The sequence below is a fragment of the Equus asinus genome, chromosome 18 (genome assembly GCF_041296235.1).
Source record: "Equus asinus isolate D_3611 breed Donkey chromosome 18, EquAss-T2T_v2, whole genome shotgun sequence".
In the NCBI taxonomy this organism is placed as follows: domain Eukaryota; kingdom Metazoa; phylum Chordata; class Mammalia; order Perissodactyla; family Equidae; genus Equus; species Equus asinus.
This window is the reverse complement of record NC_091807.1, coordinates 19,019,093-19,045,981: the sequence shown is the minus strand read 5'-3', so window position 1 is coordinate 19,045,981 and position 26,889 is coordinate 19,019,093. Positions and strand designations below refer to the sequence as shown.

The window sequence follows — 26,889 nt, the reverse complement described above, 5'->3', positions numbered from 1 at the left end:
TCTGTGACAGTGTTTAATTAAACCTTACGCATCAGACTTTATGGAGTCTGTTAACAATCAGAGTTTACTCAGAATAAGAGGAACATGTATGTTTCAAAAATTATGTAAAATGATGAAGGTAAAAAATAAAGTTTGTTAAATATTTACAATATGCTAAAGACTTTGATTTGCATTTTATAATATACTCCATCTTTTTTATACCAATAAGAGAAATAAGTATTATTATTAACATTTGAAAGATGAAGAAACTCATACTGAAAAGAGTTCAAATAATATTGCCAAAGCTGAAGCATCATAAACGGCAGAGCTGAAATTCAAACATACATATTCCTTACTTCAAAGCTCAGCTCAATCATTCAACTTCTGAATTTTGGCTGTTGAAGAAACTAGGAATATTAAGAGAAAAGAGGCTTACCATCCAGAAAATAAGATGGAGATCTTAAAAAATCTTTGGAGAAAAGTCTTGATAGAAAATGAATAGTCTTAATTTTTTTATTCAGTGGATAAAAGTTGTATTTGGAAAAACAAAAGTATATTTGGGTTTCTATAATTGTTTTGTAACAAATAAACCCAATAAAAATTAAAAGATGTGTACTTTAATAGAGATAGGCCTTAGCAAACAAAAACTAGTTGATTATTTTCACAACTACTACAGAAAAAAATTCTGCATGTGGTTTTGGATAACCTGGGGCATAGAGTACAGAATAAAATATCATGGCCTTCTGGTTGCTTGGTGACTCTTTATTGATAAAATAACTGAAGATAAGGTATCTCTCATTCTTGGTATATACATAAGGATACATCTATTAAATGAAGAGTAAAAGCTATCTTTGAAAAGAGAACTTTTAGGAAATAGACAGGAAATTAATAAAAGTATTAGCTGGGAAGATGAAGCTCCAAATGATAAGGGCTTACAGATATGAAAATTATTATTTGAGTAATCGCATCTAATGAAATGTAGTAAATTGACATGAAAACAATTACCTACAGTATTATGTATCTAATATTTTTGGCAATTTTAAACCATTTGATGGAAATACAACTCCTTTCAGATTTGGCAACTGTGTCATAGTAATATCTATGATTTTCTGTTAAGAAAATATTAAAGCAAACTCTATATCATTTCTCTGAGTTGCCAGAAGACTATAAATACCACTCACATTTTATATATTTGATTGCCAACTTGCATATATAAAATAAGTAAATCAAAATAGTTTAACTATAACCAAAAGAGATATACTCTCTTAAAAAAGCCATCATAAGGAGCAAATGGGGAAAAGAAGGGTGATGTATTTCAAATTACGTTCTTTCAAAAGGCAAATAGTAAATGGATGGGGAAATGCCTGTTTTATCAATCTATGGAGTTACCATGTTGCTAAAAATGACATGATGAGTTGGAAGGATAGAAAGTGTATTTTGGAAAAACTGATTTCAAATGTTTCTGCTATCAATATTGGTGCTTATATTTTAGAAATAATTGACTTTTGCAGACACTGATTTAAATTAGTGAAAAAAGATTAAAGGAAGTTGCTCTTTAACATTAAGAAAAGAAAAGCGATCTATAAGCTTAATCTTACTGTCTTTACAGATGTGAAAATGCCACTTCCATCATGCCATTAATTCTCTACCTTTTCCTTTCTGTCTCACTTTTGTCTACTTCTTGTAGTTTTATATGAATTTTTATGAATAATAACAATTATGAAAAGCCATGGAGTGTAGCGACACATATGATAAAGTTTAATTGGTTTCTAAGTAACTTGAATACATTCTAATGAAAGGGCACCAATTTACATGGGAGTGGCATCTGCCAAAATGCTGTATTTTGTTGTGTTTGTACTTATTTCTATTGACTAGATTCTAAATTATATGAAAGTACAAACCTCTTCTACTACACAAAGACAATTCTAAAGAGTAAAGAGTTTAAGGACATCCAGACTTCTGTGAATTTGAATTACTTTTCATCTTCACAGCACTGGGTTGGGGGGTTTGAAATTGCAATAAGATATTTTGTAGATTCAATGTATGCCAGAAGTCCACGTAAGCAAACATAAGAATACTAACAACCTAAGATTTTGTGACTTGAAAAATATCAAGTACTACCCTTCAACTTTTTTCTCTTTTGAATTTATTTTTAGGCTGACTTTGTAGTATACTACCTTTTTAAAAATTAAAACATTTATTGGATTCCTAAAGTTACTTGGTAAGTTGGAGTCCAATGTGGAGATTTAATAATATGCCAAACACTGAAAATACAATAATATTAGAAACCACTCTGCACTGGGTTGCCATTACCTTATCGCCTTCGGAAAATGTGATGCCATCCACTGCTCTTTTCCAAGTGATTTCTGGAATAGGCTCCCCTTCTGCTTCACACATGAGTGTGACTTGACCATTCTCATGTGTAGTCTCATTTTTAAGCTGTATTATGTGAGGCTGTACTGTAAAGAATATATATGTTACTCAATCTGTATTGGAGGAAAATATTACAATTTAGACTTAAAAGCCATGGTGGTCATTTAAATACACTTTAGTATAGTATGGAATTATTAACTGTATTTCAGTTACAGTGGTATGCATTGATTTATGGGGGGGGCAAGAGAGTTCCAAAGTACAGGACAAAACACTTTAGAAAATAATTCTCATTGATTAGCACTATAAAAATAATTTGAAGTAGCTTAGAAACCAACATACAGATTATAATTCTTTCCAAAATTTTGCCAATTTAAAAGCAACCTTATTACTATTTTATTCTTTCAAAGCTACAAAATTAAAATTTCCTCTTTTAAAGCCACACGTATACATATGTGTGTGTGTGTACATGTGTGTGGCATCTGCTCATTTAGTGATTACCTTTTAAACTTTCAAAACAATTTCATGAAAGAGGGAAAATGATGACTGTATCCTGAGTATGTAGTAAGCATAACTGTGTACAATATTTATGAAGCAAATATATATACATCTTATTTACTTATACTATGCCAGTCGATTGATTTCACCTCAGTTTATTATAACATTATTAGACATTATAACTAATTATTTCTTTATAATTATGACTTCCTAAAAGAAAAAAATTATGTCCCCCCACAAGTTTATATAATAAATGCTACAGGAATTTATGTTTGCAAACTCTGTTATCCGCATGTCTTAGCTTTTACTTGTTCGAACATAAAAGGGATAAAAGTTATCACTTGTTATTTCAGTACAAGTAACACGTTGTTTTTTAATCTTTAAATGCAATTAATTATGGAATATAAATAAGTTGTTCTTAATCTCAGAAAATTAAATATCTGATATCAGAATTGTGGCACATATAATTTTTAACAATTCAGCGCTTACTCCATTGATTTTAATGGATTTAGTTATATTTCCACTATATATACATGATTTTGTGTCAGGTGCAATACAAATTTATTCAATGTAACTGTATAAAAGTGATTACAAAAGTGTAAAAGGTAGTATTTCATGCATTATTTCCTTTTTTTCTTTTGAGGAAGATTAGCCCTGAGCTAACATCTGCTGCCAATCCTCCTCTTTTTTGCTGAGGAAGAATGGCCCTGAGCTAACATCCGTGCCCATCTTCTTCTACTTTATATGTGGGATGCCTGCCACAGCATGGTTTGCACAGTGGTGTAACGTCCACAACCGGGATCCGAACCAGCAAACCCCAAGCCTCTGAAGCAGAACGTGCACACTTAACCACTGATCCACAGGGTCGGCCCCTTATGCTTTATTTCTTATTTGACAGAATGAAAATATCAGCAACTTTCGTTTATATATTTCTTTGTTCTCACTCACTACCACCCTGATAAAAACAAGTAACTAGTATTTCATACGAACCTGTTAAGATAGATTGAGAATACCCACTCTTCAGAATTATCTCAGACACTATCATTTCTAGGTAATTTATTTTTATACTGAGTCATATTTATCTAATGTTGTAGGTTTTAAAGAGAATAATTTTTTTTAAGTGGGGAATACCGCTGGAACAAGTTAGGGGCTTTCTATAATTTCCAATAATTTTATGTTTCTTTGCTCTTCCTTCTATATGAACAATTTTCTCGTGGCTCTTAGTTTTGATGTCTTCTCATTGTTAAAGATTTTTGTGTAAATAGATCAAAACATTACCCTTCTGAGTAATTTGCCAACACCATGTTATCCAAAATAATAGCCCTCTTTACCCAAAACTATCTGATTTATCTATTTTCACCTTCTTAAAACATTTTATTATTCCAATTTAATTTTTTTATTTTAATATATTTTTGCACATTCTTTATTGTCTGTCTCACTCTGCTAGAATATAAGCTTTATGAAAATTTCTCTGGTTCAGAAAATATTTCTTTTAGAGCAACCACAGGACTAGCTGGCAGAGGGCATGTCCACATGTGTATTACCATTCATCTTTTGGTCTGTGTAAGCAGTTTTGCTGCATCTGCCAACGGCAACCAGCGGTCTTTCTTACTCTAAAATTCACCCTCCTTCCTTTTCCCTCTCTTTGTTGTGAATGGATTTTGATACACATGCTTATAAAAATAGAGAAAACACACTAAATATTAGTAGTGCCTATAATTTTTAGTGTTACACTTTTTAAAGAGAATAACCATGTTCTAAATATCCTCCAGTAAATTGTTTTTCTTCTTACAAGCATAATGAAAACTAGATCAGTAATGTTAAAAAAAATGATGAGTTCTCTACTCTCTATAAGTTCCCCAGAGAAAGCAATATGGCTCTTGGTAAATATGGAAGATATTTATAATCCCTTTTAATAAAGGGAATATTTAATTATGGTTATGGGTCAATGTTTCCTGATTATAGCCTTATAGATGTGCTCTTTTGAAGTATATTGAAAGTAAAACTGATTCTAACATGTCATTTAAAGATTTATGAAGATCAACTCTTATATACGAAAAACACAACAGATCCCTGGATGTGTAGTTTAAATGAATTTTCTTTCAGCCTCCGTTATAAGTCAACAAATACTTTACAAGAAATTACATGTGTAATTTCATGTAATTCTTAAAATAATTCTATCTGGTAACTGTAATTGTAAAATATATTTTAAAGTTGAGAAAACTGAGATTTAATTTTGAAAAGTTAAATGGTTCTTATGAGTGAAACAAGAAAATTTGACTCAGACCTCCCTCTATACGTCATACTTTTAACCACTTTGTCATAATACTTACCAAAGACTTGGAGGAACGCCTGTTTCTCATCTTCTCCTGCCTTATTTGTGGCCCTGCAGACATAAGGGCCGCCATCACTATTTACTATATTCCTGACAGTGAGTTCTGTGTTGCTTCCTTTCAATATGTACTTTTCATTTTCTTCAATGAACTTGCCATTCCTAAAGATGAAAACAGAGGTTGAGCTTCATAAATCTGACTTCATAACTCAGGAGCAGATCAAATTCAACCTTGTTACCTGTAGTTGTTAATCATTTTATGGCTACTGTCATTGATAGACAAGCCTATATTCCAATCAAAAGTATACTTCTAACAGTCTAGTAAAACAATGCATAAATATTAAAATTATGCTTGAAAGTTGGTTTGACCATAGAGACAAGAATAATATGTTGAAATCTGGACATTAATCTTAGGCAAAAAAGCATATTGGTTCAATTTGCACTTTGATTATTAGCAAGGAGAGTTTTATTTGCCGATTTTAATTCCATACACATTTTTTATGTTGGTGAATCAATACATATTTATGAACATATTTATTCACTAGGTTCCTGAGACATATTTAAAAGAATTTCTATGAAAACATCCTTTAAAGAAATTTCAAAGTAAATGCAATTTAAATACATAATCGATTTATATTGCATACAGTACTGCTAATAAAAGTGTAAGATAGAATTATATGAAAATTCAGTTATAGGAATTATGCTGCATATGATTTAATTCATTAATGAGTGAAGAAATCATTTTTCTTAGACATAAATAATTAATTTTCAGTTCTTTCAAGTTCTTTCTGGACTGAAATAGTCTCCATTATTCTCCAAATCTAATTTTTGTTGTCTACTAAAACAATGTCTTTCAAACTTTTTTACAATAACTTACAGTAAGAAATATTTTATATACATTTAAATCTGAAACAATTCTATAATTCCCCTTAATATGTGTGAAACCTTCTTATATTGTATATTCTTTCCATTCTATTTTATTCTTATCTTCTTTTCGTCCTTCTCCTTTTCTTTTTCCTTATTTACTCCTCCTGCTATACTTTTCTTATAACAGTATTTCAGATGATTGATTTTAAGACCCACTAATGTAAAAAGTTTACAATCTGCCCTTAGAGCTGGGAGGATTTACTTGTCTATATAAGTTTAAGTCAAAAAAAAATAAATCTCTAAAAAGATTATAAAAAATCTTTCCCAGAATTAAAAACAATATTTCCCCGATACTCTAAATGATCTTTCCAATGGATTCTGGTTTTGCTTTCTAGAAAGTACTGGCGCATATCCTAATATAATCTTCATCCTTCTATGACTCTATAACATCTGTTTTTCCAGTTTCTATCGACATCTCTAAATATATCTGAAATGTGCAAACGTTTCATGAGAGTAGAGTACAAAATTAGGCTTTATAAAATATTAATAGCAAATGTATATATAGTGCTCTGCACTTTTATATGTTTTCTTCATATTTTTACTATTCAAATGTTTACAGCAACTATAAATAAGGACACCATTTCAGCATTTTTGTCTAGAATTCAATGTATAGATAGGGTTTTCATCGCAATTAGTGATACAACATATTTCTTAACCTGTTTAATGAAAAAGTATTCATTTGTTTCATCATCATCATCATCATCATCATTTACTAGAAGTTTCAGAAATCTGTGTCTTATAAAACATTTTTCCTATATTATTAACTTGGTTGAAGACTCACAATTAGCCCATAGATGAGCATTTTCTCTCTTCACCTGCATTCACAGATCAGAGAACTAAATTTTTAAGTATAATTTCCCCCCCCACCAATTCACAGATGAAGAGACCTAGTTTTACATAGTAACTTAAGTAGTAGGTTAACTAAGTACTAGTGTTCTTTATGATACAGAGTTATTTCTGTACTTTCTGTGAAATATAGTGCTAAATGTTTGAAGTATAGCAAATGAGTGAGACTTGGCCACTTATCTTAAAGAAATCATAAATTATAATCAGATTCAGAGAACAGAGGGTAATATAGATCCTATTAATGCATTGATTCATAACTTTTTGCATGTTTTTTTTGGGGGGGGAAGACGGGATCCACTATACTAGGAGAGAAGAGAAAGAAGATAGCTGGAATACTCTGGGAATTTTCATGGGAAGAAAATTCATGATTTTGGCTTTGAAGTGGATGGGTAGATCTTGAAGAATTTAAAGAAAATCAGTTTGTAAAGATCATGTTCTCTTCAAGAGCTCAATTTAAAAATATTATTAAAGGATAATAACCAAGGTAATAGTTCTGAATTGGTCTCTCTGAACAAACTTGTTAGATAGAACATATTTGTTCTTTTTCACAGTACATTTCTGTGGAATGCCAATGTCTGAAAAGACTCCCAAGATTCTGATGGAATTCCATGAGCTCATCCTTTGAAACTCAACCACTTCTCTAAGTGCCTCTTTTCCAAGCACAGTAAAACAGGAGTTAGGATTAGGGAATTAATGGAAATGATAAACAAGGGAGGATAATTCCACTTTTGACCATAATGGGGTACCAGGGACCATATTTACCCTCTCATTTTAAACAAAACAAACACTGGACACAGACTAGAGTTTTCAAATATTGGTCAACAGGTAGTACATGGCTAGGATGTCTGAGAACTACTAAACCTTATTACCTGAAGAGAGTTTCCAGCCTGCAGCTCAGAGAGGGAGAACCCCAACAGAGCCAGGCTGTGTACATGAATTGGAAGACAGAGTTTGCAGTTTAGGGAGGTTAAAGTGGCTAGAATTTGTGGGTCAAAAATATGTGAGAAGAAAGAGCTGCAGTAGAAAGAGGACTAAGGAGATCTGCAGAGGTTTCCTAACTAATCCTTAACTGAGTATAAGCAGTGAGTGTATGCTAGTAAGGCCTTCCCAGATTAGGGCAAGAACTATCAAAAAAGATAAAACACAAACATCCCAGAAACTCACATATGACCAGGAATAATTTGCATCCCAACCATCCAGAGTAGAAAGACTTCCTAAAACATAAGGCATTAAGTTACCTCAGAGTAATATTGCTTCAGTAATGAAGCCAAGCTATCCCAAGGCTGAAGATTATCCTGGATCCACATAAAAGAGCAGAACAGCAAATCTCAAAAAAGATCAAACTTTCCCCAAGTAACTTAACCGCATCCAAAAACAAAATAAAAGAATATGAAAATATCCAGCATCCCAAAACATAAAATCTTCAATGCTCAGCATCCAAGAAAAAAATTACTAGGATAGCAAATAAGTGGGAAAAAATGACCTATAACAAGGAGAAAAATCAATCAATAAAAAAATCCAGAAATGGTACAGATGATAGAATTAGCAGACAAGACCATTAAAATAGCTATTGAAATATATTCTATATATTTAAGACTGTAAAACATGGTAAGAGAGGAATGGAAGACATAAGAAAGGCCTCCATCAAACTTGTAGAAATAAAAACTGGAATGATGAAGGATACTCTGGTGGGATTAAGAGCACATTGGACCTTACAAAAGAAAAGATCAGTGAACATGAAGACAAAGCAGTATAAGGCAGCAAACTTGAAGACATTGCAAATTGAAAACAGAGAGAAGAGGACTGAAAGTTCTATCTGGTATCATTTTCCTTATTTCTAAACAAAGTCTTTAAATAATTCCTATAGTACTGATCTGACGTTGATAATTGTTTAAACACATAACAATAAAGCTTCAAAACACAAAATGGAGAGAACTGAGCCAAGAAATAAAAAATAGTTGGAAAATCAATAAAGATACAGAAGTTGTGATCAATACTATTAACCAAGTTGATCTATACGATACTTAGAGAATATTCCATACAATAACAGTAGAACACACATTTTTCAAGTGCACACAGAACATTTAAAAATAGAGACCATAACATGAGACTCAATAAATTTAAATAAATGTATACTATATGGAGTACGTTTCCTGACAACTAAGAGACTTAGTCGAAAATCAGTAATAGAGGGGCTAGCCCAGTGGCGCAGCGGTTAAGTGTGCACATTCCATTTCGGTGGCCTGGGGTTTGCCAGTTTGGATCCCGAGTGCGGACATGTCACTGCTTGGCAAGCCATGCTGTGGTAGGCGTCCCACATAGAAAGCAGAGGAAGATGGGCACAGATGTTAGCTCAGGGTCAATCTTCCTCGGGAAAAAGAGGATGATTGGTGGTAGATGTTAGCTCAGAGCTAATCTTCCTCAAAAAAACCAAAAACACCAGTAATAGAAATACACATGAAATAGACACAAATATTTGGAAACAAAGATACATACTTCTAAATCATCAATGTCAAAAATAATGTTACAAGAAAAATTTTTTAAATAATTTGAACTAAATAAAACAAAATATTATCAAATATCGAAATTAGTAGAGTGCAACTAAAACAGTATTTAAAGAAATACTGTTTTATTTCTTTTATATTGTTTTATAACAGCATTTAAAGAAATATTTACTTGTTTTAGAAAAGTATAAATATTAAAATCAATCATATAAATATCCACATTAAGCAACTAAAACTGAAGAGAAAATTAAACACAAAGTAAACAGAAGGAAGATAATAATAAGAATAAGAAGAGAAGTCAATGAAATAGCAAATAGAAAAACAAAAGAGGAAATAATTGAAACCAAAAGCTGATGATTGACAAGACTGTTGTATTCAGAAACCTTTATCTAGACTGATCAGGGTGAAAAAGAGAGTAGAGCAAATAACCAGTCCTCAGGTTTTCAGGAGAGAGGGCAGATCAGTTTAGGTAACACAAAAATTAAGTGTGACAAGAGAGTACTGTCAATGACTTTAAGCCAGTAAATACAACTTACATGAAATAGAAAAATGCCTGGAATGATATAAATCGTCAAAGATCACTAAAAAAAAAAGATATTACCTGAATAGACCCATATCTATGAAAGAACTTGAATTTGTGGTTAAACCTTTACACAGGAAAAGTCCTATCAGAGATTGTTTCACTGGAAATGTTTCTAAACATTTAAATAAGAAATAAGTATCATATACAAACTCTACCAGAAAACAGAAGAAAAGGAAACGCTTCCCTATTTATTTTATAAAACCAGTATTGCCCTAATCCCAAAGAAGTAAAGAACAAGAAAGCAATTGAACAATATCTTTCATTACCAAGAACACAAGGACTTTAACAAATTATTAGCATATTGATTTCAGCAATACACATAATAATCAAGGGAGTTTAAGCTAAGACGCAAGGTTGTTTTAACATTTGAAAATCAATGGAATTCACCAATTTAATGGGCTAACAATAAAAATTCATGTGTCATTCTCAATAGATGTAGAAGACACATTTGAACGGAAATGAAAAGAGGCGCTGTTTTTACTCCCACTTTGGCTCCCATGTCACCAAGTGCTCCTGGTTCTCTTTGTGAAAATTTCTTAATCCCCTTTCCTCCCCATGTTTGGTCCTCAACTGTCTTCTTTACTTGCTTCACTCATATCTCTTGGAGATATCAACTCTAAGTAACAGGTAGTCTGGATCTTTCTCTCCGGGCTGCTGCCCTGCATTCTCTAAAGCTTACAGATTTTTTTTTTTCCACAAAGATAACATGTCTATACCTACAGATAAATATGTCAAAGTAAAATCTTCCCTCTGATATTAATTTTACCTCTGTTAATGTCACTACAACATGCCCCCATTCTACTATTAAATATTATCTCCCATTATATATTATCCAGTGACTAGAACAATTATTGTTTTATCTCATTCAAGGGATGAAACTAATGCCACATGAAAATACAGACATCAAAAATTATGGATTTAAATTACTCATTATATTAGCGTCTGAATCTGATTTGTTCTAGTCTGTATGATAATGGTATTTCTATTTACATATTAGAAGTTTGAACAAATGAGAAACTTTAAGGAAAAAATCTAAACAGAAAAGAAGTCCCTCTGGAAAGATAAAATAATGAGAATAAGGTTCTAGAACAATATTTGCTCACTGTAATGAATGATCCAAGAGCTTTTCTGTGCTACAATTAGATCTAATATTGACGATTAAGGAGACACACTGGAAGCCAGAAGTCTCTGAGATACATGATAATTATCTGGAGTGAATATGTTAATTCTTGCTGTATAATCTCTTTAAAAATACCAACAATGTGTCACAAAGGAATTAATGTTTGCAAAGAACATCTGAAAACCTTTGTTTGAAGAAACATCTTATTTATTGCTACCTGCTATATTAAATGGATAAAAAGAGTCTGGTCCAGTGGCCGAGTGGTTAAGTCTACTTGCTATGCTTTGGCAGCCGGGGGTTCGCTGGTTCGGATCCTGGGCGTAGACCTACACACCACTCACCAAGCCATGCTGTGGAAGCATCCCACATAGAAGAACTAGAATGCCTTAAAACTAGGATATGCAACTATGTGCTGGGGTTTTGGGGAGGGAAAAAAAAGAGGAAGATTGGCAACAGATGTTAGCTCAGGGCCAATCTTCCTCACCAAAAAATAAATAAATAAATAAATAATAAATAAATGGATAAAGATTTGAAACCTGAAAATAATATCAGTAAATGCTCAGGAAGTCATGAAAAAAAGTTTTGAATTTCAAATATTCTCCTTCAAATAGTTTTTTAAAAAGCCTAATCCTTACTATGGACGGTTTTGCCAACTTGAGTATATTTTTAGCAACTATTTTGTTGTGATTATTCTTATACTATATGGTTTATGAAGTGTAGAAGTGATTCCGTAAATATTTGTAGCAACTTGAATTAATGACAAATACATGTTTGCAAGATTGTCCATTTTTAAACTTTCATGATCTCCCTTTTAACAGTTGGAGCCACAATCTAAAAGAATGGAATATTTTGATCTGTTTGATGGCAATGGAAATCAAATAACATTTAAAAATTCAAAAAATGTATAAAAATGAACTGTCAAGTAATAGATTTACAATAGACAGTTTATTCATTTGATGAAGTAAGCTTTTTTTAAATGACATTAAATTTATAGAAATTTAACTCAGTATAATTAGCTTTTTTCTATAATAATATGGTATACAAAACATATAATTATATTCCAATGAATATGATTTTGTACACATATAATAATGACGCCATCAATACTAGGATTCTTATTTCTAGATACTCTCTAGTAGTAACAACAAAAGGTTGAATCAGTCACAGGCCTCCTGGGCCCCTTCTGGCCAGAAACATACCTCATAGACAGAACGACCAGGACTATTGATAAGGCTTTGACTTAGGTTAAATCACTCTGTTGATCCCTTTAACAATTTAATCTAAGCAACTTAACTGAAAATAAAGGCATCATAACTTTTTAATGAAATTCAAAAACAACACTTTTCTTTTTGACAAAAATGATAAGATCGTAAATATTTTTCCATAAGCTCGATTATGGACACAAGCCAGAGGGATGTGGGTGCATATCCTACCTGTACCAGGAGATCGTGGGCTCAGGAGAGCCAGAAGCCCTGCAGGATAATGTCATCTCTTCTCCTCTCTCTGCTGTGGCATTAAAGGATTTCTGAGACATCGTGATGGCAGGAGGCACTGACAGAGAGATGAACATAGATTAAATAGATTTGAAAAATATTTCATCAACACCACTGGGACTTTTGTAACACTGCTTTTTTATTAACGGTAAGCTTTAAAACTTGATAGTTCAACTCCGTACTTACGTCCATAGGACTGATCTGGTTGCATAATAAAATGACTTTAAAATCACTGAGCTGCCTTCTAATGTACAATAATTAGATAATTCACTGTAATGCTATTTTACTATTTTTAATCTATCAAACTAGACTAAACAAGAAACTAGACGTTTTAGCAAAATATGTTCACTTTTATGAAATATTTCTCACAAAAAGACAGACAATACCACCCTGACTTCCATCAATACTGAGATCTACTTAGAGCAGAAATAGACTTCCTATTTGGGTTCTCATCGGTATGTGTAATTCTATAAGCAATCATTTACTGCTTCAAGACAGGGCTTTCAAATTAGGTGTCAAACCATAATGTTCTTTCTGATTAACTGCACTTAATTTCTTCAAACAACTATAGAACATTTTATGAAGAGAAACCGCTCAAGCCACACTGAGTATGAAATAGATTTTCAAGAACAATTTAATTTTAAAATTAGGCTTCCCCAATTTCCTAACTAATTACACTGCAAAAACTGTATCTGCCGCACACTTCGGACATGTTGAAACTGTTCCTGAAATGCACTGTTTGCAATAAACAAATCAATAACATCCATAACAGAAGCCAAATTTCAAAGTACAGCATAAATTTTGATTTAATGCACACTTTTATGATTTTCAATTAAATAGGACAAAATGGTATTTCTAAAATTAATTATATTAATAGATGTATTTTTTTACATATTCAAAACAACATGACCAGACAGGGATTGAGGAGTGTGACTATAATTAAATATCTCTACAGTAACATTCAGGTCAGGACTGAAGCGACGTTATCACCGTTGACCATGGGGATAGGAACTGATCTGTATGTTAGTAATTAAGCACAATAAATCAAGCTTCTGCCTTTATGAATTTAGACACAAAGGGCCTTACCTGACATGCTGTCTCTAAAGTAACATAATAATTACTAATATTACAAGATGGACTTTTGTTTCGACTATTAACATGGCATTTTAAGTATACTGAAATTTGACTTTCTGTATCCTGTTTTCTTTCTTTTATAATTATGGAAAATAACATTTTAATCAAAATGTATTACTTTTCTTTTGCAAATGTAGTTGCAAGAATGCTACGACTATTTTTTATTACAGCAATAAAGATTTTTAATCCAATATAGAATAATAATGAAAATGAATTCTTTAATAAAAATTCTCCCTCTAGTAAAGTTTTTGTGTAAAGAGAAACATTTCCAAATGGAGCACCGCAGGCTCGAGTCCTTGTCCTATTACTGACCTAAACAAGTTATTTTTTCTTTATTGTAATTTTCTTTTCTACAAAGTGAACTCAGTATGCTAGAGGATCTCTAAGACTTGCCAAAAATCCTTATGTTTTATGATACAGTGGCTCAATGAAATATGTATTCATATTTAAAGTATAGATTAGCAGAACAATATTAATATTGCATATTTAATACTTTGTAGAGCAATTCCAGAACTATTCTGAAGAATAATAGCATCAAAATCTGCAGAGGTGTTCACTAGTTCAGATGGCAAGATGTTCAGAGCATTCGTTAGCTAGAGTTTTAGACTGTAGAGCATTTTTATTACCTCATTGCTTCTAATTAGCTTTTGAGTTGGATTAAATAGTTTTAAAAGGGATCTCAATTATATTTCATCCAGATTTCTTTTCTGTCTTAAGACCTGCATCTATTCTAACTTTTTAAAAATATTTATTTTCATATTTGATTGTATCTGAAACATCCAGTTTTAATAACTCTACAAAGATTTATATTCTGCATATGTTAAGTAGTTGATGCTTTCTGGTAAGTTTCTGCTTTCATTCTTTTTTTTTTAAGAAGGGAAAGCTCTTCCCTGAGCTAACATCTGTTGTTATTCTTCCTGCTTGTTTCTTTTCCCCCTCCCCAAAGCCCCAGTGCATGGCTGTGTATCCTGATTGTAAATCCTTCTAGTTCTTCTATTGAGCCACCACCACAGCATGGCAACCGGCAGATGGGTGGTGTTGTTCCATGACCAGGAAATGAACCTGGGCCGCTGAAGCAGTGAGAGCACTGAACTTTAATCACTAGGCCATTGGAGCTGGCTCTCTGTTTTCATTCTTTAGCTTTAAGATACACGAGGGTGTGTGGAAAATAACTCTACAACTCTCACTTACATGGAGGCTTTGGTCCACCTTCACATTATAATTTCCTCACTGGCATATTAGGTACAAAAGATACCACTAATTTGACAGCTTAATTCCCTTTCATCAGCAATGGGATCCAGCATTCCACACGTCTTCTGTGTCTCACAGTCTTCCTCCACTCCCTTCCCCTCAAAGATTTCTCAAAGATGAAGAATATGGTACTAACCACAGAATACTCATGTGGTTCAGATTAAGCAGCACCAATAACCCTCCAACTTTATTCAGGATAAGGATGATAAATCCCCCTCTACCATTGTCAGGAAAGCTACTCTTCTGGAATTCATTGATTATTCAGATCTGGTCTAAATATATATCATCAAATAAATTCACACGTAGATCCTTTATCCGGTAGAGGACTGCTAAACTTAAGATGCACAGTCCTGTCTTGTTTATCTTTCCTTGTTTTTACTTTTATGGCTGTGTGATCCTTACAAATTAACACAAAGGTGGATTTGGGGAAGACGGCAGAGTAGAAAGCACCAGGCATCTGTCTCTCCACCTAGACAACAGGTACACTGGTGGAATCTGTCTGATGCAACGATCTCAGATCTCTGGAGCCTACTGAAGGCTTGCAGCTTCCAGAGGAAGGTATGAAAGGTAAGTTGCAAACAAGGTCTCAAAGAGCTCTGAACATCCATGTCCATAGTAGCATTATTCACAATATCTAAAAAGTGGAAGCAACCCATATGTCCTTCGATAAATGAAGAAATAAGCAAAAGGTGGTGTATGCATAAAATGGAATATTATTCAGCCTGAAAAAGAAAGGAAATTCTGACATATGCTACAACTTGGATGAACCTTGAGGAACACAATGCTAACTGAAATAAACCAGTTACAAAAAGACAAATAATTCTATAATTCCACTTATTACATAGTTAGAGTAGTCAAAATTATAGAAACAGAAAGTGAATGGTGACTGCTAAGGGCTGAGGGGAGAGGGGAATAAGCAGTTACTGTTAAATGAGTATAGAGTTTCCATTTTGCAAGATGAGAAGAGTTATGGAGTTATGGCTGGTGGTGAATGTTGCACAACATTATGACTGTATTTAATATCACCTAGCTGAACACTTAAAATTAAGATGGTAAATTGTTTCTTACGTGTATTATACCACAATAAAAATTCAAAAAAAAGAAAGTCACATAAACTATCTGAGTCCTTGGCCAAGAGAATAATGGCCAGGTTAACACTAAAGCACCTTTTAGTTTTATATTGTTATTCTGAGTGTATACGAAAAATAATTTTGTTTCTTTCCATGACTTCATTAACACATGGTTCTCTCCATTGCATATAAACACTGAACAGAGAAAGAATGTAACAATTGGTAAACCACATTTCTAAACTGTTTCATGTAGAAAACTGCAATTTTTTCAGTTTAATTGTAAGATTCCTCCTTCATAAAGAAGCGAGTATCTTCATTTTGCAACTTACCTCTAGCAAGTTTTCTATACTTAACTGCTTATAACATTATGTAGTAAAAAATGATTGGTATTTTAATATTATGTAGACTCTTTCTATGCAATGAGATACTTAAATTATGTACAAGGCATTCTCATCATGATTTTGATCATTTGTTACTTTTCAGGGGTCATATTAGGTATCAATGATGTACTTGTGCATTGTGTTTTTCTCTAGTTTTTTCCATTGTTTGTTTTGCTCTTCACTATTTCCTTCTAGGCTATTATATCATCTAACACTTCTCAATTTTCATTAATATTGGTTTTGGTTACTGGCAATAATCCTTCATTTCACATTTACGATGATCAATTTAAGTGCTATTTAATAAGAATAAATTTTTTTGGAACTCAAAACACAAAATTCAACAAATACAAAATATCAAATGATTGAAATAAATAAAAGTTAATTAATTGCATATTTCACTTTGAAAGAAAATCTAGCTGTAGGTTAAAGTAAACCAAATGCACAGTCAGTTCTTTTCAAATAAACATAGTTCATCATTTCCAGTCTTGAGTGTCAGCATACTTAATATTCCTGTCTTGCTACAGAAGTTAATCAATATATTTTTATGTACTTGACTGAGAACCGGTAACTTCTTGGCAAGCATCTTCCACACACTTCTTCCTAATTTGTGAATACAGTAAAGTAGGAGCATAATTACAATTATTTGTTAAGCGCTGTGTTTTAAATCAAACTTGTCTGAAAAAACAGTAAGAGTTTTATCTGATACCATCATTGCAAGATAGTGAGGATCAAATTGGCCCATTATGTTGCTTTAAAAAAAAATTCAAGAGAAAAGTTTTCACTGGCATCTCAAATTCCATTCTTAGTGAATCCTAATATGAAAGATGTCAGATATTTAAGCAAATAAATATCCCCTTCGGTGGACAAGAAGTATAAAAGCAAGGAGAAAATGTAAATTGAAGCTTTGTTGCTTTATCATCATTATGCTTTTCAGTATTTTCCAAGTTTTTGCCAAATAAATCTGATTCTTATATTCTGTTAAATTGACTTTTTAAAACAGATCATATTCACAGGTTGAAAAATAAAATGAAATAAGAAGATAGATACATAATTCTTGTCCTTACCTTTTCTCATTAACCACTTTATTAATTACTTGTATTTCTCTAGGCAAATACATTTTTATATTTCCTTTTTCCTTTTACAAAATATACCCTTTTCTGTACCATTCTTCTTTTCTCAAATTAACAATACATGTAAAGGATATATTCATGTTGCTATGTAGAGAAACTCCTTACTCCTGTTCAACTGGCCTCTACTCTGTGGATAAACTATTGGGTATGTATTAAGTCAACTGTGGATGTCCAAATATTTATCTATTGTAATCATTATCTACTACAATCAATTTCAAATTGCTCTCAGTGGTCATTATGCAATTTTCTAATCCAACTATGGATTATATTTATAATCAAAAACATACATGAACAAAAAAAACAATAAAATTGAAGTAAATAATCTTCATATAATTTCCTAGAGCTAATTCATAGCTAAATATTTATAATCATTCCAACTCAAATATGAAATACTTATTAAAGAAAAGCCAAGTGAAAAATTACAGTTGGAAGTATGGAAAACACTACTTTGACTTCCTTTTTGTTTCCATAGTAAGAGGTGATAATTAAATGAAAGATCAAAGTTAATATGGAATATTCTTCAGTTCAGAAAAAATGTCTGAAATTTTTAGATATCTTGAGTGATAATTTCACCATTAAGCATGGACATTTTTATGCTTTTTCAGAGTACATTCTATGATTAACAATTTTCTATAGCAGAGGTCTTCCACGTGTGTTTCAAGGGCCCCAGAGATCCCCGACACCCCTTCAGGGGTCTATGAAGCCTTCCCTTTCCAACCACATATCTGTGAGGATGGATTTTCTCAGATTCAAAAATACATCACAAAAGATTGAATGAGAATCTGCCTGTCTTCTGTGAAGGCACATTAGAGAAACTTACAAAAACGTATATAAAGAAGAAGCCACTCTTTCACTCTGTTTTCAAAATGTAGTTATTTTTCATAAATATGATACTTAGATTAGCATTCTTATTATTTTTGACAAATTAGTAAATTAACATTTTAAAGTTTAAATGAATTAACCAAATATTTTCAAAACTTCTCTGTTTCAACATCTAATATGATCTATATAAGTAGGTATGACCCACATAAACCAAACTTTGGGGGATCCTCAATAACTTTACAAGTGTAAAAAGTTCCTAAAGCAAAAAGTTTTGCGATCACCTTGGGTACAAAATGAGGTAGAACACAATTTGGTACCAGAATTAGCATTTAAAGAGAAGTCTAACAAAACTGCCCCTAAAATGATAATTTTAAATAAAAGCCATACCATATGTTTAAAAGTAATCTAAATGTATGGGTTTCAGAACACATTCCAGGAGAGTTAGTATTGATCTCATTTGAGGAATTCTGGAGGAATGAATCTGTTGGGAATGTGGTGAGCTGGAGGTTTCAGGATGGATGGAGGAAAGACTTGACAACAAGGTGGCAGCAGTACAGAGCAGGCATGATTGGGATGGTGCGTGGGTTGCACAAGAGGCTGATCTTCATGCAGGAGACCTTTCAGAGACAGTGTGCAAGGGGCCACCATCCAGAAGGGGAGGAGTGCCAAGGAACTCCTGGGAGAGAGGGCGATTGGAGCGGGGGGCTTATGTGTCTGGATGATGTCACTCAGAAACACAGCACGGCCTCTCGCAGTTGGAGAACTCCAAAGGAGCAGTGGCTTGGGGTCTTGCAAGGACCCAGAGTTTGTTTTATCTATGGCTGGCAGAAGGTGGGTGCAGTTTTGCAGGGTATGCAAAGCAGACTCATTCCAAATGGTTAAAAATAAGCTTATTTGGGCTATACGTATTTTTTATTTTTATTATTATAGTAACACAGGTTTATAACGCTATATAAATTTCAAGTGTATGTCATTATATTTTGATTTCTGTGTAGAATACATCATGTTCACCATCCAAAGACTAGTTACAATCCATCACCATACGCATGTGCCTAATAACCCCTTTTGCCATCCTCCCTCCCCTCTTTCCCTCTGGTAACCACTACTCCAATCTCTGTCTCTACATGATTATTGTTGTTTTTACAATACCATGATCACGGGCTATATTTAAAACAATTGGATGTGTAAAATTTTGAACCTGGCATGAGTGAGGTTTTGAGATAATGGTTCCAGCCTGCTGGGAAGAAGAAAACATAAGGACCAACATACAGAGGCCCTTCTTTGGCTCATTTACGCAACAGGAATGCAGGCGAACTTGGATGATGATGGAGATATTGTGGAGAAAGGGTAATCTTGGTATTAAAAACTGATCAGTGTACTATAACATCTGAATGGATATCAGAACAAATCATCAAATGATCATATAGCTCATAATTTGGGGGAAGCTATTATTACATGATTTTTAAAAGCACAAATTTTGTAGGACCAACATAATTTCCATCTGTGATAGATTCCCAGAAAGAAAGAAGAGTTGCAGCCTCTTTTCCTTTTTTCCCTATAGGTCCTTTAATGTTGCCATATTAGCTATGTTAGATATGTATGTTCTTAAATACACCACTGTCAGAAGTCAATAATTAGCCTAAGCTTATTCTAAAACATGAGCCAAATGTTTAGTCCAGCTGGAGTGATAAATGGAGTATCAATCAGAAGTGAACTGCTGTAAATCATTTCAGTTAATATCTTTATTAATTCCTTCAAATTAAAAAAAGGAAAAAAACCTTGATCATATACATGTCAATAAGTTTAAAAATAATATTGCAAAGTTCCAGTTCTACGTAAATTGGAGCAACCATACTGCATCCTGTCTCTGTCACTTAATTTGTCTGTAGCACTTGGACAGAATGTCTGGATAATCTGTTTGAGGACTCAGAAATGTAAATAATAGCAGACGTATTGCTATTAGAAAAATATCAGAATTCGAAATGCTACAAGACAATCTATGAGACAATCATTTTTTTCCTTCAGAACCCTTTGGCTTGAACTGAAATCACCCCAAAACCCGGAAGTGGGTTAACATAATACTCTCAAGGACCATCCATGTTGCTGTAAGTGGCAAGATTCCATCTTTTCCTCTGGCTGAGTAGTATTCCATTGTGTGTATACATACATATCATATCTTCTTTATCCATCCAATAAGTCAGATGGAGAAAGACAACAACCATATGATTTCACTCATATGTGAAAGATAAACAGACAAAAAGACAAACACAGATACAGGGAACAGATTTGTGGTTACTGAGGGAAGTGAGGTGGGAGGAGGGTGAAAGCGGTAAAAAGGCACATGTGTATGATGAGGAAAGGCAACTAGACTTTTGGCAGTGAACACGATGCAGTCTACACAGAAGTTGAAATACTGACATATGTCTGAAACTTATATAATCTTATAAACCAATGTGACCTCAAAAAAAAAAAAAAAAGGAAATGGAAATCAACCTGGCCTGAGACGTCCAGAGAATCTCTCCAGTTCAGGCTCAGGTAAAACCGGTGAATAGTTAGCCACTAATGATTAGGTAGCCAGTGACTAAAGTTTTACTAAAGTTTTTAGTTGTAGCTCTTAGTTGTTTGCCCACCCACTGTTAGCTGTGCTGCTTAGGCAATATGTTATCTGACTCCCACTAGGTTCCTATAGATAACACTTCCCCGGCACCTGGGTCACCATGGTAATGGATGTTTGAGTTTTCTTCAGAAATTCGGAGTCGACCCTCATCCAGTTCAGGCCAGTCAAGACCACTAACCCACCAGCTGGGCCTGTGCAGGTGACCAATAAGTGAACTTTTTGACATCAAGAGGCTGAAAACTCCACCCACTGATCATGTTAACACCACCGTTTTGTGAAGATGTGTCCCATGAAGAGACAGGGAGTCTGACTATGCTTGCGCAGATCATCAATCACTTTACCTTTCCTCACCTCCAATCATCTATCCCCATAAGTCAGATCACCTTGTCCCCCTACCCCATAAATATCCCTAAGTCTCCATTTTCGGGGAGGTGACTTGAGACTCATTCTCCCACCTCCTTGCTTGGCTGCCTTGTAAGATTAAAACCCTTTCTCTGTTGCACCCTCGTTATTTCAGTGATTGACTTTCTGTGCGATGGGCAAAATGAACATGGTTTGTAACACAGGGAGCAGGACAGAGATCTCCTGGCAGTGACAGTGGCAGCAGGCAGGGGCCTACAAGGCCCCAGTCTCTGAGAGAGGGGATTCTTCCTCTTCAGTTACAAGAGTTGTTGTCCCAAGAGGACAAAGCAAACTCCCATTGGTTTCCACCTTCTCTTTCCTCTGGCTCGTTGGTCCTGAATGAGGGCACATTTGTGGCAATGAGGGGATAAATAAAACCCCAGATTTCTGGCCAGAGGACTGAAAACTAGAGATGCAAGACATAGAAAAGTATGGGAGAGATCGTAGAATTGGAAGGCTTGGAAAAGCAACCACATCAAGTTATTTGTGAAATCTTGAGCTCAGCCCTGAGCTGTGTATGTGTGGATCTGATCTTAAACACTACCAAGACTTTTAGAACCGAACTAAGAGACAGACCACCACACAGATCCTGGAATTGCCATTGGTACACAGGCAAGACTGATCTGAAAAACACTGCAAAGATTTTGAAAATGGGACTGATTTTGAACCCACAAACCACAAAAGGCTGGTCATAATATGTGGCTTGAATTTAAACAAATTGATTGCCTGTGAAAATATAAATATCAACATTCCCCATAAGACTGAAATAAAACCCAGAGTCCCATAATATAATATTCAAATTCTTGGATATAGTATAAAAATATTTGGGCTATGAAGAACTAGGAAAATCTCCTGTTAATGGGAAATGTCAATGACATGTTGACACATGTTGTATTATCTAAAGACTGTTTCAAAACAACTATTTAAAACATTTTCCAAAGAGCAAGGGGTGAACCATGCTAAAATAAATGAAAATACGGACAATCTCTAACAAAACACACAATGCATTAAAATAAATGAATGAATATTAGAAGTAAATTTACAATAACAAAAATATTCATCAATGTGCTGAATGGATATGACAGGGAAAAGAGTTTCTGAACTTGAAGAATGACCATAGAAATTATCTAATCTTTAAAACAGAAGAAAAATAGTAAAGAAAAAAAAATGAACAGAGCTTCAAGAACCCATAAAATAATATCAAATGTCAACAAATCTAAGAAGGAAAGAAGAAAGAGCATCATATAAAAATGTATACCCATATATATATTTGCATATGTATATGTGTATACATATGTATATGTATCTACAGAAGCAACATCTGAAAACTTCTCAAATTGGTAAAAGACATAGAACTATAGATTCAAAACCAGCTGTCTTCTTGAACCCTAAAGAAAATAAACCCAAAGAAGTTCATGTTTAAACACATCATGATCATACTGTTACAAACTAAAGATACACAAACACAAAAGATATGTTACTTATAGGAAAACAATAATTCAAATACTTGTGAGTTTCTTATCAGAAACCATGGAAGTCAAAAGGAGGAGAAACAGTATTTTTAAAGACTCAAAAAGACAGATCTGTCAAAATATCTTTCAGAAATGAAGGTAAAGACGTTATCATTCTCAGAAAAGTGACAATTAATAAAATTTCTGCCAGAAGACCTCATCTAAAAGAATTGCTAAAGAAGCCTCTTCAGACAAAAAAGACAAATTCAGATGAAATAGAAATTATATCAGAGGAAAGATCAAGTGCAGGGAGGAAGAAAGAGCAAGAGAAATGGTAGATGTCTGGGTAAATACAATAGTCTATTCTCCTCTTATGTTCTTTCAAATATATTTCATGATTAAAAAAAAGCAAAACATAACATTGTCTATGGAGTTTTCAGTGGATGCAGGCATAATATAGAAGACAATGAAGACAAAGACGAGAGGGGATGAGGATCTAAACAGTGTTACATTTTCTACATGCTGATTAAAATGATAAAATATTGGTTCTAAATTAAAAAGGCACAGTAGAAACACAGATCGTAATCACAACAACCACCAGAAAAAAATAGATACAACCAGAAACATGAAAGATATGATAGAATACTAAGTAATGTTCACATAATCCAGAAGAAGGCAGGGAAGGGGAAATAGAAGAATAGAAAGCCAAAAGAACAAACTGAAATCAGAACAAAAATTGCAGATCTAAATTAGCTATAAATGGTCTAATCTCAAGAATACAAAGATATCTACTGTCAGAATGGATAAAAGTAAACAGGGATTTCACTACAGATTCCACATACAGTAAGGATATAAAAAAAGGAATAACATACACAATTTCATGCATACAAATTCAACAATGTTGAAGAGATGAACCACTTCCTTGAAAACCACAAATAACCGAAACTCACTCAAGATGAAACAGACAACTCAAATAGTCCTGTAATTATTAAAGGAATATAATATGTGGTTAAAAGCCTTCCGAAAAGGAAATCTCTAGAATCAGATGGTTAATCTGGTGAACTTTACCAAATATTTAGAGAAATAATATCATTTCTACACAATTCTTTTAAAAAAATGAGTGAACGTTTCTTGACTCATTTTATGAGGCCAGTATTATCATGACAATTTAATGAATAAAAGATATTACAGGAAAAGAAAACTACAAACCAATATCCTTCATTTAAATAAGTACAAATATATTCAATGAAATTTTAGAAAATCAATCCAGCAAAAAAAAAAAAAATTTATATATGAAATACACCACCAAGTGGGGTTTTTTTCTGTGAATGTAAAACTGGCACAATGCTGAAAAAAACCAGTGAATATAATCCACCTTATTAAAAGTCTAAAGGAGAAAAAATCATTCAGTAATGTGAATTGATGCTGAAAAGGCATTTGACAAATTCAATATCCATTTTAGATAAAAACTCTTAGCAAACTATGAATGGAAGGAGACTTCCTTTTCCTAGTAAAAGATACCTTGCTCAAAATTTCCAGTTAACATGTGCCATTCATGTACAATAATGAATACTTTATTTCTAACATTGACAACAAGTAAGGAAGTTTGCATTCAACACTCATATTTAATATCATACTAGGAGGCCAAGACAATACTAAGCGAGAAATAAGAAGAAAAATCATATAATTGGAAATGAAGAAATAGCTTTGTTCAAATTTGCAGATATACTGTTGTCTTCATTGAAAATCCAAGAATCTACAAAAAAGTCACCATAACTAATAAATGCCCACAACATAGTCACAGGATATAAGGAAAACACACAAAATAATCGTATTTCTACATAGATACTTGCAATGAAAAACTGAAACCAAAATTTAAAAAAAAAAATACACAATAGCTCCAAAAACATAATACTTAGGTACCAATCAAACAGAATTCATATATGGCATCTGATGCTGAAAACTATAAAAAGCTGATTACAGAAGTAAAAGAAATACCTTAATAAATGGAGAGACATACTCTGTTCATATATTTGTGATTCAAGATAGAAAAAGTTTGTCAAATTTTCCAAAATTGATATCAAGCCTTTATAGAATTCTAATTAAAATCTCAGCAGCATATTATTTTTCAGTCAGACTGATTTTAAAGTTTATTTGGAAGGCAAAGAGACTAGAGTTTCCAAAACTTTTTTGTAAAAGGAGAACAAAGCCGTAGAAATCCTACTAGCAGATTTTAAAACACATGTAAAGCCACAGTAATCAGGGTAGTGTGATAATGGTGCAGGGATAGACACAAAGATCAGTGGAATAGTCTACCTTCAACATCTCCAACAAGTCTACAGTTGACCTATATGGTATGGAAAGATTGAATATTTCCCCCCCAAATCAGAGTCAAGGCGAGGATGGTCACTTGCATCACTTCTATTCAATGCTGTATGGAGGTTCTAGCCAGCACAATAAAGCAGAGGGGGAAAAGGCATCTAGATGGGAAAGGAAGAAGCAAAAGTGTCTTTATTCACAGGTGACGATGAGTTTTGCAGAGAATCCTATGGAACTGAACAACATGTGCTACTATATCTAATAATTGAATTTAGTAATGTGTTAGAATACAACATAAATATACAAAAATTGTGTGCATAGTCACAAAACATAGAAATTAAAATAAAAAATAATGTGGTTTACAATAGCATCAAAACAGGAAATATTCAAGGATAAATGTGAAAAACAATATGCTAGAGCTGTATGTAAAACTCTTCAGCACACTACTGAGAAAATTAAAGACCTAAATATATAGAGAGATATATCATGTTCATGGAACAGAAGGATCAATATTGTCCAAAAGACAATTTGCCCCAAAGTGGTCTAGCTTCAACATAATTCTAATCAAAATTAGGGCTGTGTGAGTGTGCATACACGCATTGGTATTTGTGAAAACTGTAGGTTGACTCTAAAATTAATATGGAAATGAACAGAACATGGAATAATCTATTTTGAAACTACTTTGAAAAAGGACAAAATTGAAAATTTACAAAATATTATTCCAACTTATCATAAAGCTATAGCAAAGGAGAGAGCTTCGAATTTATGCAGAAAAATAGATCAATGGAACAGAACAGAATCCCTAAGACACATACATTATAATTTATTTTGAATCATGGAAAGGCAAATCAGTTAATCAAGTATAGTCTTTTCAACCACTGATTTTGAAAAGCGAGACATTTACTTGCAAAAAAAAAATTGACCCACATATCACACCCTATGCTGAAATTAAATCAAAATTTCTCATGGATATAAATGTAAAGCCAAAAGTTATAAAACTTCTAGAAGAAAACATTTGGGGAATCTTACTGTGTTTAAATTAGACAATTGTTTCCTAGATTTTACACAATAAGCACAATTCATTAAAAAAAAGAAAATTAGACCCTATCAAAATAACTTTGGCTGCCTAAAAGCCAATGTTAAGAAAATGATGGGGCCGGCCCAGTGGCGCAGCGGTTAAGTGCGCACATTCTGCTTCTCAGTGGCCCAGGGTTCGTGAGTTCGGATTCCTGGCACGGACATGACACCATTTGGCAAAAGCCATGCTGTGGTGGGCATCCCACATATAAAGTAGAGGAAGATGGGCATGGATGTTAGCTCAGGGCCAGTCTTCCTCAGCAAAAAGAGGAGGATTGGCAGTAGTGAGCTCAGGGCTAAACTTCCTCAAAAAAAAAAAGATCTGACCATGTGATGTTTGGGTGAGGATGTGGAGCGACTGGAACACTCATACACTGCTCCTAGGAATGTAAAATAGTACAACCACTTTGCAAAATAATTTAGCAGTTTTTTTTTTAAGTTAAACATATACCTGCTATATGATCCAGCCATACCTCTCACAGGCATTTACCCAAGAGAAATAAAAGCAGATGTCCATACAAAGTCTATACACAAATTTTTATAGCAGCTTTATTTGTAAGTCAAACACTTGAAACATCCCAAAT

General features: G+C 33.3%; 1 protein-coding gene across 2 annotated transcripts in view; it reads right to left on the bottom strand.

Annotated features, from left to right (window-relative positions):
- NCAM2 (neural cell adhesion molecule 2) overlaps window positions 1–26,889 on the bottom strand; it is a 483,364-nt gene that overhangs the window by 164,393 nt on the left and 292,082 nt on the right. For both annotated transcript variants that reach the window (XM_044751022.2, XM_044751023.2), the window contains exons 6-8: window positions 12,593–12,710; window positions 5,181–5,341; window positions 2,293–2,438 (exon numbers count right to left, since the gene is read on the bottom strand). In XM_044751022.2, coding sequence (XP_044606957.1) covers window positions 2,293–2,438; window positions 5,181–5,341; window positions 12,593–12,710 — 425 coding nt within the window. The remainder of the gene's footprint in view (window positions 1–2,292; window positions 2,439–5,180; window positions 5,342–12,592; window positions 12,711–26,889) is intronic.